Below are 16829 nucleotides of genomic sequence, written 5' to 3'. Positions count from 1 at the left end.
GACTGAAAAAAAATGGACAGAGCATCAGTGGCCTGTGGGATGACGGCAAACAGTCTATTATATGGCAGATTCTTTGTCAGGAAGAAAAGGGGAGGGGGACAAAAAATTGACAAAACATGGCCAAAAAATTACAAATTTTATTAAGACTATAAACTTTTAGATGGAAGACACTCAATGAACACCAAACAGAATAAACAAAGTTCAAAACTACATGAAACAGACCACTGTGTGGTTTAAGAATAATACATATGTTAAAAACAAAGAGAAGCAAGCACAGATTCACTAAAACTCAGGATAGTGGTAACCTCTGTGGAGGACGAGGAATGTGAGAGGGGAGCATGAAGGCTACAAATCTATTACTATGTGCTTTTTTTGAAGTGGCATAAGGGGTAAGTAAGTTATTACTTTAAACTGTATATAAGCAAACTTTGTGCATATGGTAGACATCAACAATACAAATACAGAAAAATAATTTGATCCATTCTCCTCCCACGTCACTTAGAACACAAGCTATAAACCTGGGAGTTACCCTTGACCGCTCCCTCCCCGACCAAATCCGGCTGTATCAGGGTTGATTTTCTCTCTTAAGTCTTCCTGCTACTCTGTCTACACTACCACACCCCGTCCAAGCCACCTTCCACGCTCGCCTGAACACTCCCTTTCTCTTTAAGCAGAAGAAACCTTTTTTAAATGTGACTAATTCTCTCTTCAGTTTGAAGGTGTCAATCTTGTCCCACTTGCTATCTGATGCAGAGATAAGTAAATTGCCCAAGGCCACACGGCCAGGAATTGGCGGAGGCAGGATTCAACATCTATTAATCTTACTTGGGAGCCCACAAGGTCTTTACCCCACCCACTATCCTGCCTGGTGTTGAACAGGGTAATACGGGGAAGGCTTAGCCATGGCCTGCCATAAGGTAACCTGGAAACTTTTTCTCTTCCAGTAACTTCCTCACCTCCTTATCTGCCTCCTACTTAGTCCTTACCTCTGAGCTCAAACCATATTTCCTTGAGGGAATGCCTTCCTAACCCCCTTGTCCTATTACAGGCAAGTCCCTGATAATTGTCCTCACTGCACTCTGTACATATCTATCATCCTTCCTCCACTAGATTGTGACCTCCACAGGGCAGGGGCCCATGTTGCCCCCCACTGTAGTGTATGTGGCACACCCCACCCACTCTGGCTCCTTCCAGTTACATTCTTTGGTGAAGGTGATGCGTCACCAACAGACCTCTCTCTTATGTCCCAACAAGCAACCTGGCCTTCTGACCCTACCAGCAGGAATGTGTGGCAGGGGGTGGAGACCAGCCCTGGCCCACTGAGCATGAAATGTTCTGCTTCACAGAAGGGACCCAGTGCCCAGGTGGGAATGAAAGAAACTTCGGGCACTTGAGACCTAGGGCCACTCACTGGGTCACAGTCAGGTACCCCTGCCCTTATTTATCATGCCCACTCCCCTCACTCAGAGTTTGGGTGGAAGGCACCTGACTGCCTGGCCCAGGTACACTGGGGCCACTAGGGGAATAGACCAAGGTGGCCATGCAGGAGGAGGTGAGGGTGGGGATGGGGGTGACAGGCGTCACTAGGTCTCTGGGACTTCCACAATGCCCAGAATAAGTCTGTGCCCCCAGAGGTTTGGCTCCTCTCTTTGGCAACATTGAGTGCTTTCAGAATGTTTAGCTGTGGTCTTAATGCCCCACAGCAAGGCACCGTCATGCTCTCAGTCCTTAGTGTCCAACACAGGACATGACCAAGGGTACACCTCCAGGAAATGGAGGTCTAGCTAACCCGCATGAGTCCTTCAGGATTGACTCAGGCACCTCTTTGAGAAGTCTTTCTTCCCTGACACACCCTTCCAGTTTTCCGGTGCCCCCCACCATGAGTTCCCACAGCTGGGATGCTCTTCGTAGTGGGCTCAAAGAACATTTGTTGAGGGGCGCCTGGGTGGCTCAGTCGTTAAGCGTCTGCCTTCGGCTCAGGGCGTGATCCTGGCATTCTGGGATCGAGCCCCGCCTCAGGCTTCTCCGCTGGGAGCCTGCTTCTTCCTCTCCCACTCCCCCTGCTGTGTTCCCTCTCTCGCTGGCTGTCTGTCAAATAAATAAAATCTTTAAAAAAAAAAAAAAAGAACACTTGTCGAATGAATGGAAGCTTGCTGGTTGACTCTCCTCTGAGCAGCTGTGTTGGTCCTGCAGTCTGTCCGGAATTCTTTTCTCTTCATTCACCTGCTCAGTTTATTCCAACATTTAAGGGAGTACTAGATGTTAAACATCCTCACTGAGCTCAAGGATGACTTCCCCCAGAAAGCCTTTCTGACCCTCCCGTTTGGTGCTTCTCCTCTCCACGGCCACCACACCCAGGTGGACTTCTCAGCCCCTAGACCAAGGTGATCCCTTGGACACTAGAACTGCACGTGATTCATCTCTTTGTGGCCATCACCGGGCAATGCTTGGCAACACCTGCAGAAGGTATCATCTCTAGAGTTGAGAGATCCTGGTTGGGATCCCAGCTCTACCACCTGAGTTTGGGAAAGTTCCTTTCTATTAGTTTGCTGGTCAGTGGAATGGTTGGCTGAGAAGTCCAGAAATGAGACTCAAAACTACCTGAGTACCCAGGATAGTCTTTATGCTCTCAACCCTACGGGAGGAAAAAGGACAGGACAGAGCCTTTAATATCGTATTTGGTAGCCCAGGTACCTGGGCTCAGTTAGGGGAGGAGAGGAAGTTACAACAGGCTTTGTCCTTCTCTGTCCCAGTCTAATGTCCTCCACCTACAAGGCACCTAGAAAACAGAGCCTAAAACAAGAACTAAGTACTGATGTTTTTATTTGAGAGGTCCAAACCCAGGGCACTGAGTGAGAAAAGGGAAGCAAGACAGGGAAGAACTGATGGTAGTGCAAAGTGATAGCAGTTGGGTCCTGCTTCATGAAAAGCCTTGAAAAACACAGCAGGTGTGTCCAATGGCGATCTCTTGGTGGAACTGTTTGGAGAAAGTGCCTTGCAGCAATTGAGAAAAGGGAGGGAAGAAGGTATTTAACTGCCTGACTCTCTCCCATCTCCCATTAGTCAGATGTTATCTCAGGAGCATTAACTCCCCCACATTTTTGGGTTGCTAATAGCAACTTGAGATGCCAGATTCCATGCCCTGCAGTGGGGTATTCCATCCAAGTCTGGAAGCTATAGGAGTGACAATCTCTGGGCATGTGACTGATGAGCGCCAGAGAGAATTTAATTCAGTACGTAAGACGTGTCCAAAACAGTCCACTACTGTTTTTCTCATTTACCAGATGTGGAAACATGGCATAGTAATCAAAGACCTCTTCCGAGGTCACATGACTAGTAAGTGGTAAATTTAGGATTTAAACATAGTCTGGCTCTGGAAACTATAGAAGACCAAGATAAGGAAGTTGGATTTTACGTAGCAGGCAAAGGAGAGTCACTAAAGAGTTTCAAGCTGGGGAGTGACACAAGATAAAGAGCTTTTCGGTAAAGCTCCCAGTCTCCACTTTCCTCCATTTTCCCCCATTTTCCCATGTGGCTAAACTTGGCAAACGTAGGTGGCCCCAGGGAGGCGAGGGCGTGCAAGACAGTTTTGAGGAGTCTCAGACTGGGTCCAGAGCTCATATAGGCTTTAACACCATCTCATAATCTTTCTCTGTCTCCATCTAAGCCTATACCTACCGAAGACTAGGTGGTCAGAGGCAGACAAGATCTGGGTAGAGAAGCCAAGATGAGAAGAAGAGGAGATTGGCCTAAAGACCAGGAGCAGGAAGACCAGCCATCTGTCCATTGTTGGCCTGTGGGCCTGGGGATCCTGGCCCCCGTTGATGAATCCTTTGGTGTTGCCTGAGATGGTCAGATCTCATGAACAGTCGGCCGCACTGATCACATCTGTGTGGTCGATATCCGGTGTGTATCCTCATATGTCGTCCAAGCTCATCAGAACGGAAGAAAGACCACATACAGCCTTCCCATATGCATTTATAGGGCCTTTCACCTGTGAGGAGGTGACAAGGGACAGAAGATATTAAGTAGAAGAATATGCCAGCAGGTGCAACGGGAGGGGTCTGACTCTATTGAGGAAGAGCAGTCAAGGCTGAGAAACCAGAAGAAAACCAAGGACCAAGGGAAAGTGGTGAGGAGGCAACACAATCAGCAGATTCTGGCAAGGCCACATGGGACGGTGGGAAAGCAAAGTGGTGGGGCCCATACAGCTTGACCCCAAGCTTGAAGGATGGCCAAGCGAATCCCAAGCCATTACAAACCAGTGGTCTAGCACAAATCTAAAGCCTAGAGATTCTTCTACCCCACCCAACACTACCCCACCTGACACCTCATTCACCTGTGTGTTTGCGTTGGTGACTCACGAGGTGGGAGCGCTTAGTATAAGCTTTTCCACAGCTTTCATATTGGCAGCAGTAAGGCCTTGAAACCAGGCCTCTCCTCCTGAGAGCCCTTTCCTGGGCCCTGGAGTTCTGCTCTGCTCTCTGTGGAGCATGCATGGGTTGCTCGGGTAAGGGGTCTTCCTGGGAGCCCGGTTGGCAAAGAGAGTCCTGGGATTCTAAAGCCAGAGATGATGGGGACCCAGCAGGGTTCATCCTAAACTCATGGGATTCTCTAGGGGGCAATATTTGAGTCAAAGAAGGGAGCATTGCCTGGGCTTCAGTAGAAGGCATGGTTGGGGCCAGTAACATCTTAGGTATTAAAGAGTCTCTGTTAGAAGGTACTGTTAGGGGGCCAGAATAAGGCATTGTTGGCACATTGATGGGGGATGTCACTGAGATTCCATTAGGAGCTGAGACTGGCAGCCCACTGGGGGGCATCCTTAAATTTCTACCAAAGGTCATGGCCAGCCCTGGAGTACTGGGCTCTCCTAAGTGCATCATCTGGGGCCCCTTGAAAATCATCATTCCTGGCTGGGCGGGAGATATTCCCTCACAGTAAATCATCTGGGAAGGAGTGCGTGTCACTTGGGAGCAGTAGCTCACACCATGTTCAGGCAGCGACATACTGAACTGTGGCCCCATTTCACTTGCATTCTGCCTGGGTGCCTCAGCTAAAGCCAAGGGGATCCTCTCCAGCTCTGTGCACTGAAGAAAGTGTTGAATGCCTGATGCGCCATCATTCCAAGAGGTGTGCACTCCACTGCGTCTAGGAGATGGAGACATGTCCAAGATGGACATTGACTTCTCGGTATCCTTGAAGAGAGAACAGTGAAATTCACCCTAGTTCAAATTCCAGGTCCACACGTCCCTCCTTTCCCATCTCCAGACCCAAACCTAATCCCGCCTCCAATATCTCTTGCCTAAATTATCCTACCTCCAGGACATTCTCCAGTTTGGATGTTCCAAGATGCAGGTCTGGCTGATAGGAGCACAGTGGAGCCCTAGATGTGACTCATGCCATTTTTCCTCCTTGTCATGTTTTTGTTTATTTCATAAAAAGCAACAAAGAGAGCAAATAAAATACTCCACAACCTACGCCTTCAGCAAAACTCTGATCTTTAAGTGTGAGGGTGAAAGAGCATCCAAAATCAGCAGGAGTGCAGAAAGCCACAAGAGTAGGAAGAACTGAGAGTTCAGATGGGTCATGGCTCTAGGCAAACTTAAGAAAGCATCTGTAAATATTTACTTTCGGAAGACAGTCTCAGCTCAGTTGGAACTGGAGGAGGCGAGGAAAAGAGGCAGACTTTTAACACAGGTAGGAGACTGGCTTGGAAGTCAAGAGGCAGTATTCCTGGGTGACTGACTGGTGTGAAGGGAAGCAGAGAAGAGACTGGTGGTGGAACCTCTTGAAACAGGACAGAATCCAAGAATCATATTTTCTAAAGCTGGCCATCACTGTAGCATTAGAGAGAGCTCTTGAGCTGAGAAACAGGGAAAGTCACCCCATAACCTCCCATCTACTCCTCCACTGTGACAGTCCAGAAAAGACCAAACCATTCAAACATGAAAACCAAAACATAAGTTAAAAATACAGTATCCATAAAAGATACTAAAACATCAACAGAAACTGAAGACTGCAATCTCAAAAAAAAAAATTTCAGGGCTCCTGGGGGGGGTTCAGTCAGTTAAGCATCTGCCTTCAGCTCAGGTCATGATGGGGCGGAGGTCCTGGGATGGAGCCCAGTATCTTTCCCTCTGCCCCTCCCCCTTGCTCATGCTCATGGGCTCTCTCGCTCTCTTTCTCTTAAATAAATAAAATCTTATAAAAATTCACCAGAAAAAATGTTGCCACAGATCAAGGAAAAATGAGCAACATTCTCTCCCTCTCTCTCTCTCTCTCTCTCTCTCTCTCTCACACACACACACACACACACACACACACACACACACAAAGAAAGCAAACTTAAGAAAGCAATTTCGGCTCTTACACCAATTACAGAAACATCACAGAGCAGAAATAGTGGAATTCAAAGAAGTTAAGTCCAGATAATAGGCTACAAATTATATTAGAGGGGAGGGAGGGGACAATGATAAGGGGCATTGGAGGAGCTTCTGTGGTGGTGGCAATGTTTCACAGATCTCCACTTTGTAATAATCCATTAGGCTGTACACTTATCTTCACTTCTCTGAGTGTTATTTTTCATTAAAATAGTTTCAAAATAATACTGTGAGAAATCAGGATTTTCAGCAAGTGAAAAATTCTATTACAAAAATCAGAGTAAAAATCAAGTAAAAATAATGGTGAATTTAAATAGGAAATATTCTATACATTTTCCCACCTAAGAGGGAATTTATAGCTATAAATGCTTATAATAACAAAAAATATACCAACAACCTAGCTTTACACCTTAAGGAACTAGAAAAAGAAGAATGAACTAACCCCAGAGCTATAGATATTAGAAGGAAATATTAGAATATCAATGAAACCAAGAGTTGGTTTTTGAAGAGATTAACAAAATTGCCAAACCTTTAGCTAGATTGACCAAGAAAAACATGAAACTGAGGACATTACTACCAATTTTACAGAAATTAAAAAGATTATGAGAGTACCATGAACAATTTCATGCCAACAATTTGGATAACCTAAATGAAATGGATAAATTCCTAAAAAGAGAAAAACCTACCAACACTGAATCATGAAGAAATAGAAAATCTATACAGACCCATAACTAGTAAAGAGACTGAATCAGTAATTGAAAGCCTCCAGAACAAAAAAAAAGCCTGAACTTGATGGCTTCATGGTGAAGTCTAAACATTTAAACAAAGGTATCGACGCTTCTCAAATTCTTCCAAAAAACAAAAGAGGAGGGGCGCCTGGGTGGCACAGCGGTTAGGTGTCTGCCTTCGGCTCAGGGCGTGATCCCGGCATTATGGGATCGAGCCCCACATCAGGCTCCTCTGCTGGGAGCCTGCTTCTTCCTCTCCCACTTCCCCTGCTTGTGTTCCCTCTCTCGCTGGCTGTCTCTATCTCTGTCAAATAAATAAATAAAATCTTAAAAAAAAAAAAGAAAGAGGAGGGAATATTTACTAACTCATTCTAGCATTGCCTTGATACCAAAGCCAGACAAAGACATCACAAGTAAAATAAACAACAGACCAACATCTTTCATGAATATAGATGCAAAAAAATCCTCAAAAAAAATTTAGCAAATTAAATCCACCAGCATATTTTTTTCCACCAGATATTAATCAGATTATACAACATGACCAAGTGTAATTTATTCCAGGAATGCAAGGCTGATTCAGCATCTGAAAATCAAAGTAAAATAAAGGGCGGGGGAGCAGAAAAAGCATTTGGAACAATCCAATACCCCTCGTGATTAAGGTAAAAAAAAAAAAAACTCTCAAAAAACCGAATAGAAAAAAAACCTTCCGGGGCGCCTGGGTGGCACAGCGGTTAAGCGTCTGCCTTCGGCTCAGGGCGTGATGCCGGCGTTATGGGATCGAGCCCCACATCAGGCTCCTCCGCTATGAGCCTGCTTCTTCCTCTCCCACTCCCCCTGCTTGTGTTCCCTCTCTCGCTGGCTGTCTCTATCTCTGTCGAATAAATAAATAAAATCTTTAAAAAAAAAAAAAAAGAAAAGAAAAAAAACCTTCCAACTTGATAAGGATGCCGGCTTTTACCATTTTTATTCAATATTGTATTGGAAGTTCTAACCAGAGCAATTAGATAAGAAAAACAAAGGGCATCTATGGGGGGGGGGGAGTAAACTATCTGTTCCCAGATGATACGATCTTATATATAAAAAACCCTAAGGATTATACATACACACACACACACAGGCCTATTAGAACTAATAAATTCAGCAGAAGTAGTGAGATTCATTTTTATAAAGATTTTATTTGTTTATTTGAGAGAGAGAGAGCACGTGCATGTGAGTGGCAGGGAGGGGCAGAGGGAGAGGGAGAGGCTCTCAAGCAGACTCTGCACTACCCGTGGAGCCCAGCTCGGGGTTCCATTCCACAACCCTGAGATCATGACCTGAGCTGAAACCAAGAGTCAGACACCTAACCAACTGAGCCACCCAGGCACCCCAAAAGTAGTAAGATTGAAATTAGAGACATGAGTAGATACTTTTCCAAAGAAGACATACAGATGGCCAACAGACACATGAAAAAATGCTCAACATCACTCATCATCAGGGAAATACAAATCAAAACCATGATGAGACACCACCTCACACTTGTCAGAACGGCTAAAATTAACAACAGAAGAAACACCAGGTGTTGGCAAGGATACAGAGAAAGGGGAATCCTCTTGCACTGTTGGTGGGAATGCAAACTGGGGCAGCCTCTCTGGAGAACAGTATGGAGGTTCCTCAAAAAGTTAAAAATAGAGCTACCCTATGACCCAGCAATTGCACTACTAGGTATTTACTCAAAGTATATAAAAATACAGATTCAAAGAGGGTACATGCACCCCCATGTCTATAGCAGCATTATCAACAATAGCCAAACTATGGAGAGAGCCCAAATGTCCATCGACTCATGAATGGATAAAGATGTGTGTGTGTGTGTGTATATATATATATATATATATATATATATATATATATATATATATATATATATATATATATATATATATTCTATTGCATATATATATGTGCAATGAATACTACTCAACCATCGAAAAGAATGAAATCTTGGGGGCACCTCTGTGGCTCAGTCAGTTAAGTGATTGACTCTTAATTTCAGCTCAGGTCATGATCTCAGGGTCATGAGATCAAGCCCCATACTGGGCTCTGTGCTAGGTGTGGAACCTGCTTAAAAGTCTCTCTCTCCCTCTCCCTCTGCCCTTTCCCTCACCTCCCTCTCCCTCTCATAAAAAAATAATTTAAAAAAAAAGAAAAAATCTTGCCATTTGCAATGATGTGGATGGAGCTAGAGTGTATTATGCTAAATGAAATTAGTCAGTCAGAGAAAGACAAAAACCATTATGATCTCATTCATATGGAATTTAAGAAAGAAAACAGATGAACATATGCGAAAGGGGAAAAAAAGGAGAGAGGGAAAAACTGTAAGAGACTCTTAATGATACGAACAAACTGCGAGTTGTTGGAGGGGAGGTGGGGGGGTGGGCTAGATGGGTGATAGATATTAAGGAGGGCATTTGTGATGAGCACTGGGTGCTGTATGTAAGTGATAAATCACTGAATTCTACTCCTTTTAAGATCTTATTTGTCGGAGGGCGAGAGTGAATATGCAGGGGGAGCAACAGGCAGAGGGAGAAGCAGGCTCCCTGCTGAACAAAGAGCCCGATGGAGGACTCCATCCCAAGACCTTGGGATCATGACTTGAGCTGATGGCAGACACTTAACCGACTGAGCCACCCAGGCGTCCCTGAATTCTGCTCCTGAAACCAATATTGCACTGTAGGTTAACTAAAATTTAAATTAAAAAAAGATTCAAATTCAACACACAAAAATCAGTTGTTTCTATACACTGAGAATGAACTATCTGTAAAGGAAATTAGAAAATCAATTCAATTTACAATAGCATCAAAAAGAATTAAGTGCTTAGAAATAACCAAGGAGGTTAACTTAATCACTGAAAACTATAAAACATTACTGAAAGAAATTAAATACATAATAAATGGAGAGACATCTTAATGTTGGATTGTAAGACTTTAATAGTTATGATGTCAGTTCTAGCCAAAACAATCTACAGATTCCATACGACCCCTACCAAAATACCTTTTTTTGCAAAAATAGAAAAATCTACCCCTTAAAATTCATATTGAATTTCAAAGGACTCCAAGTAGCCAAAAACAATCTTGAAAAAGAACAAAATTGGAAAATTTACACTTCCTGATTCAAAACTGACTACAAAACTAAGTCATCAAAACAATGTAATATTAGCATTAAGTACAGACCTATTCACTAACAGAAAGGAACAGAGCCCAGAAATAAACACCCAGACATATGGTCAAATGATTTTCAACAAGGGTGCAAGATCGTTGAACTGGGGAAAGGAAAGCCTTTTCAATAAATGGTGCTGGTATAACTGCATATCCACATGCAAAAGAATGAAGGGCCCTTACTTAATACCACATACGAAAATTAATTCAAAATAGATCAAAGACCTGAACATAAGAGCTAAACTCTTAGAAGGAAACATAGGAGAAAAGCTTCTTGACGTTGGATTTGGCAATGATTTCTCGGATATGACACTAAAGGCACAGTCAACAACAAAAAGAGATGAAGTTTGACTTCATCAAATTAAAATCTTTTGTGCATCAAAAGACACCACCAGCAGAGTATAAAGGCAACCCACAGAATGGGAGAAAACATCCGCAAATCACATTATCTAACGGAGACTAATATCCAGAAAATATAGAGCGCTCCTAAAACTTAACCTAAAAACAAACAACCCGATTCAAAAATGGGCAAGGGACTTAACTAGACTTTTCTCCAAAGATCTATAAATGGCCAATAAGCAAAGGAAAGATGCTCAACATAAAGCATCATCAGGGAAATGAAAGTCAAAGCCACAAAGGGTACCACCTCACACCCATTTAACATGATTGTTATCAAGAAACAAAAAAAACAAAAACCCAAAGCTTTGGCAAGATCTGGAGAAATTAGAAACCTCGTGCACTGATGGTAGGAATGTAAAATGATGCGGCCACTATGGAAAACAGTATGACAGCCCCTCAACAAATTAAAAACAAAATTACTATAGGATGCAGGAACTCCACTTCTGGTATCAACCTGCAAGGACTAAAAGCAGGGACTGAAACAGACACTTGTACACAGCATCATTCACAGTAGCCAAAATGTGGAAGCTACCCAAGTGTCCATCAGCAGATGAATGGATGAATGAAATGTGGTATATACCTACACTGGAATATTATTTAGCTTTAAAAAAAAAAGAGGAGGAAATTCTGATACATACTTCAACATGAATGAACCTGGACGACATTAAACTAAGTCAAATCATCTAGTCACGAAAGGACAAAAAATGTATGGTTCCATTTGTATGAGATATTTAAAGAAGTCAAATTCAAAGAGACAAAGTAGCATGGTGATTGCCTGCCAGGGATTTGGGCAGGGGGGAATTGGGAAGTTACTTTTTACTGGTTAAAGAGTTTCAGTTTGGACGGCAGAGGAGCATAGCGGAAGGGAGGGAAAAATGAAACAAGACGAAACCAGAGAGGGAGACAAACCCTAAGAGACTCTTAATCATAGGATACAAACTGAGGGTTGCTGGAGGGGATGGGGGGCGGGGGGATGGGGGAACCGGGTGACGGACATTGGGGACCGTATGTGGTATAAGGTATTATATAAGATTGGGTATTATATAAGATCGATAAATCTCAGACCTGTACCCCTGAAACAAATAATACATTATGTATTAATTAATGGAATTTAAATTAAAAAATAAAAATAAAAAATAAAAAAGTTTCAGTTTGGGAAGATGAAAAAAGTTGTGGAGATTAATAGTGGGGATGGTTGCATAGTAATGTGAATATGATTGATACCACTAATTATACACTTAAACATGGTTATATTTTTGTTATGTAGATTTTACCATACTTTTTTAAATGTCTAAAAAAGGACACAGAAGGGGTTCCCACTGGCCAAATTTGTGACAATTTGAGAATCAAAAAGAATAATGACTATAGGTTTCATAGAAGCTTTGACCATTGTGAATTGAAGTGAAAATTAAGTGTTTTTTTAATCTCTTTCTGGTAAGAAACGTATTTCAAAATCACCAAAAGAGTCCGGTGGTTTAAGAAAAATCCTACTTTACAGAAGAACACAAACTAATAAATGTGGAAGGAATGGCAGAATTGGAAAATCATTATTTTACCACCCTTACTAAAACTTTTGATTAAGGAAAAATTAATAATATTTGGTTGACATTGGTAGGTGAATGATTGCTTGGGAACTGGGCATTTGGGCGTATCCGAGATAATGTTACAGGGATTACTTTCTGACCACAAGGCTAAATGTTAAGTTTGAATAGAGAGATCAGTCAGGCTTTTCACTACCTTAATTCAAGCGCCAAGCCTAGTGTCACCCAAATGTGGGAAGCCAGATGTGTCTCCTGATGAAGACGGAGCCTACGGTACCTCTGAGACCTTCTCACCAACCATGAGGAATCCAATGAAGCTTTAAGGTTCTAACTTCAGCTTAGAACTGACACAGAGCTACGAGATCAAGCTAAATTATACCATGAGAACGCGATGGGATATATCCCAAGAAGGAACCGTCTACAAGACAAAAGTTAGGATCATGAAAAATGGAAAGTCAGGCAGTCAGGAAAAAAGAAAACTATTCTAATTTCAAAGAAACTCAAGAGATGTAACCACCAGATGCAGCGTGTGGTCTTAAATCGGATCCTGGTTTGGACGGATTAGTGTAAAGGACGTTTTAGGGACAACTAGGGGAATCTGAATAAGAATTACATTTCAGATGATATTAAGAAATTAGGATTTTGGTAGGTTTGAAAATGTTTTGACTACGGAAGAAAATAATTTTCTTTCACCCTAGAAGGGTCGGGGAGGTCCTGTTTTACTCACCACTAGACACAGTCGCATGAAGCAGGCACGGGACAGGCTCCAGGTAAGTGTCTACCGGATGGGTAGCTCGGGGGGGGGGGGGGGGGCTCAGTCCCTTTTTCCTCCCTCTCAGTGATGGCCCTCTTTTATTTTTCCTGATCCTTCACAGGCACACTTCTTTGGAGATGCTTAAAACACACACCTCCACCACTACCCTGCCTAATTATTCCTCCAAATCCAATCTAGCCCCCATTTCTCCACAGAAACCACTTCCATAAAGGTCATCAATGACCTTCATTCATGTCACTAAGTCCAAACATTTGTCAGACCCCGTCTTGCTTGACCCCTGCGGAGCTCCTGAGACTACTGACCACACTCTTCTTGAACTGTTTTCCTCCCTGGGCCTTGGGGACACATTTTGTCACACTTGCTCGGTTTTTCTCCTTCCCTTCTCCCTGGTCCTCCTCCTCAGTCACCCCTACAGGTTTCCCTTACGGGCTACTTTCTAGGCAATCTTTCTCATGCTAATGATCCATTCAGGTTTATAGTCCACTTATTCTTAAACCAGTAGCTCCAGGGCAGACTTCTCCTGAATCTTCCAGCTGCGGAATGCTCGGTCCACTTGGATAGCCCAAAGGCACTTCAATGGACTGATCTACAATTCCTGCTCGTCCTTACTCGCCCACCCACAAGAGTAAAAAACCAGCCTGTTCCTTCTCATCCTTTGGTCTCTCACAAAATGTCACTACTCTTGCCCAACAGTGCAAGCCAGAAATCTGGTAAGGTGTCCTGGATGGCTCCTTCACCACCTAGTTGCAAGTTAATTATCAATTCTTGTGGTGTCTACCTCCAAAAACATGTCCAAGTTCTATTCGGTTTTCTCTATCTCCACACTTCCCTCCCTCATTAGGCTGCCATTTTAGTTCTCACCTGGATCATCACAGTACCTTTCCAACAATCGCCTTGAATTCTGCCCACCTCTATCAGGGCACTCTACAAAATCAAATCTAATCACGACTGATCACATTTAAATTCCTCAGTGGCTTCCCACTGGCTCGAGCCCTGTACGATCTCTGTAGTCACTCTCCCATCACTCTCTTGGCCTTCGTTCTTGGTCCAGCTTTCACTTCCTCCAAGGTGGAAGCTTACTGTCTCTGGTCTCAGCCCTGCAAACCCTTCACCCAGCCAGTTCCCCAGTTCCAGACCAAATCCTCAGCTGTCTTCTCGACCTCCTAAATCAGCTCAAACACATCTGCTATTTGCTCCTGTGGCCCCCGTCCTTCTCCTTAATAGTAATTTATACACTTCCAATCATTCAGCTCTATATTAATAAAATGGCATAATATCTTATAGTAAGCTCACCACTGTATTCCCAGGGTCTTGGCCAAGGTCTGCCACTTAGTAATTTTTTCCTCCCTGCCTGCTTCCCACTGACTTCCTAACTTTGTCTTCCTTTCTGGATACTCAAGTCCCTTGACAGGGCGTTACCTGGGCCCTTTTTACCCGCAGAGTCCAAGCACAGGTGCTAATGCTGGGTGAATATTAATTGCATAAACGACACATGATTTGTCCGCGATCTCCCATCCCTCCCCTTCCCAACCCTATCCCTCACACTTCTAATACCTCAGATTTCTGCTTCCCTTCACCTCCAGCCCTCACCCCCCCCCCCCGCCCCCCACGCCCGGCCCTGGTGCTGACTCCTGGACTCACGGGCACGAGCTGGTGCTGAGCCGGCTGCCACTGTCTCAGCCTCTCGGCCTCCCTCTCCATCTCAGCCCGGGATGGGCTGCACATCAGGGCCGTGTGCGGGTCCAGGCCCGCACCGGAGCACAGCTGAGACGCGCCGCCTCAGCGTCGCAGTCAGACATCCGGCCACCACCACGCCACAATCACAATTGCCTCGCTCAGCTTCTACTTACCACCGTGCCGGGGGGCGGAGCCAAGGGCCGCACCCGCAGACCCACCCATCAGCAGCCGCCCCGCCTGCCCCGCTGCAGCGGGCAACCAGGTCCTGCCCGGACACAGCGGGGTCACGAACGCGGGACCTCAGACCACCACCACATCTTGCGTCTTCTGTCTGCCCCCGCTCGATTTACCCCATCCACCCTTCATTCTGAGCATCTCAGCTTGGCCCGAGCAGGGGTGAGGACACTGAGGTTTCAGACTCCAGGCCTTGTAGACCTCAGAGTGGAAAAACCAGGGCAGGGGGCAGCGGCGGACAGGGGTGTAGGACACAGGAGAACCTCCAGCAGCACCCCACCGGGTCAGGGTTCTTTGCAGTAAGCTCCCAGAGGCCTGGATCTTCTCTGCTATAAACCAGGTGCCTCTGTCCCTCGTGCTACAAACCAAATACCGGGAGCTCTGTAGCGCGCGTCTTTATTCCAGAATACTTACCGAATACCTCCTGTGTGTGTCCGCACTGTTTTTTTGAACTAGGGGTATAATGGCAAAGAGACAGAATCAAGGGTCTTTGCTCTCAAGGAATTTTCATGTGAAATGAGCAGACAAATGAACATAATAAAGTCAATAGTTATGATTTTCTTTGGTGGTGAGAGCCACAGAGAAAACAAAATAGGAAAAAGTGAGCTGAGGACCGAGCGCCTGAAAGGGACCTCCCCATAGGAAGATGGGAGGGATCTGAGGCAGGAGAGAGCTTGGCCTGCTGGAGGAAACGTAGCGGGACCGGGTGACCTCCCCTGAGTGAGTGCAGGCGTGAGTGGAATGACATGATAGGGAGGGCCTTGGAGACCACGGACAGCAGTTGGAACTTTATTCTAAGTGTGATGAGAAGCCACTGAAGGATTTCAAACAGGAAATTGATAGGATCAAAGTTTTTTAAATAACCGTTGGGCTCCTTTGAAGTTTATGGATCGTAGGAGATGAGATCAAAGCAGGGACACCAGTTTAAAGCTAAAGGAGCTCTCCAGGAAGAGCTGTCAGTATTTGGTGGGGGCGGTGATGGCAATTAGAGAATAGTTTAGAATAAAAAGGGAAAGGACTTGGTAATGGGTTGCAGCGGTAAAGGGCTGAGAGGAAAAGAGGAATCAAAGATGACTCCTAGATCATTGGCTGGAGGAACTGAGTGATGCCCGCACCATTCGGGAATGCGGGAAGATAAGAAGAGCAGATGTGGAGGCAGCTGAAACAATTCGATTTTAGGCATGTTGACTTTGAATTGTCTACTAAGCATGCTCAGGGAGAGGTTAGGGCTGTAAATATAAATTTGGGTATGGTCAGCACAGAGATGGTGGTTATCAGGCCGTGAGAGGGAATGGAATCAACTAGGGAGCTGGTTAGAGAAAAGGACTGGGGACGGGAACTGAGGACCTCCTCCATCTATATTTAAGGTTCAGCAGAACAGAAAGTTCATCCAAGGAGACTGAGAAGTAACAGACGGAGAAGTAGGGGGAAAGTCAGGAGATTATATATCAAGAAGCCTAGAGAAGGGGGCGCCTGGGTGGCACAGCGGTTAAGCGTCTGCCTTCGGCTCAGGGCGTGATCCCGGCGTTATGGGATCGAGCCCCACATCAGGCTCCTCCGCTATGAGCCTGCTTCTTCCTCTCCCACTCCCCCTGCTTGTGTTCCCTCTCTCGCTGGCTGTCTCTATCTGTGTTAAATAAATAAATAAAATCTTAAAAAAAAAAAAAAAAAGAAGCCTAGAGAAGCCTGCATTCAAAAGAGGCACTGCAACCACATCCAAAGCTGCTGAGATAAGAATCAGGATTTGACAAGATGGAGGTCACCGGTGACTGACCAGCAGCTGGAGCCTGGGACTGCTGATCTCGGAGTCATGAGTTCCAGCCACACATTTGGGCAAAGAGTTTACTTCATAAAATATATGTATTTTTAATATATATATATTTATATACTTTTATATTTGT

The 16829-nt window shown here is 44.6% G+C and overlaps 1 protein-coding gene across 2 annotated transcripts; it reads right to left on the bottom strand.

Moving 5' to 3' along the window:
- Positions 1 to 3749: 3749 nt before the first annotated feature.
- Positions 3750 to 14742, bottom strand: KLF17 (KLF transcription factor 17). Of its 2 annotated transcripts, none has more exons than XM_045799447.2 (3): positions 14659 to 14742; positions 4340 to 5195; positions 3750 to 3994 (listed from the first exon to the last, which is right to left on the bottom strand). In XM_045799447.2, exons 1-3 carry the CDS (start codon positions 14740 to 14742, stop codon positions 3750 to 3752), a joined length of 1185 nt encoding a protein of 394 aa, XP_045655403.2. The 2 variants fall into 2 exon arrangements, with proteins under 2 accessions (XP_045655403.2, XP_087721870.1); XM_087865744.1 differs by having other exon boundaries at positions 14665 to 14742.
- Positions 14743 to 16829: the final 2087 nt, after the last annotated feature.

Source organism: Ursus americanus, chromosome 12 (assembly GCF_024610735.1).
Source record: "Ursus americanus isolate L20-20 chromosome 12, mUrsAme1.1.p, whole genome shotgun sequence".
Lineage (NCBI taxonomy): Eukaryota > Metazoa > Chordata > Mammalia > Carnivora > Ursidae > Ursus > Ursus americanus.
Note: the sequence above shows the minus strand (reverse complement) of the source record. Positions and strands in the feature narration are given on the sequence as shown.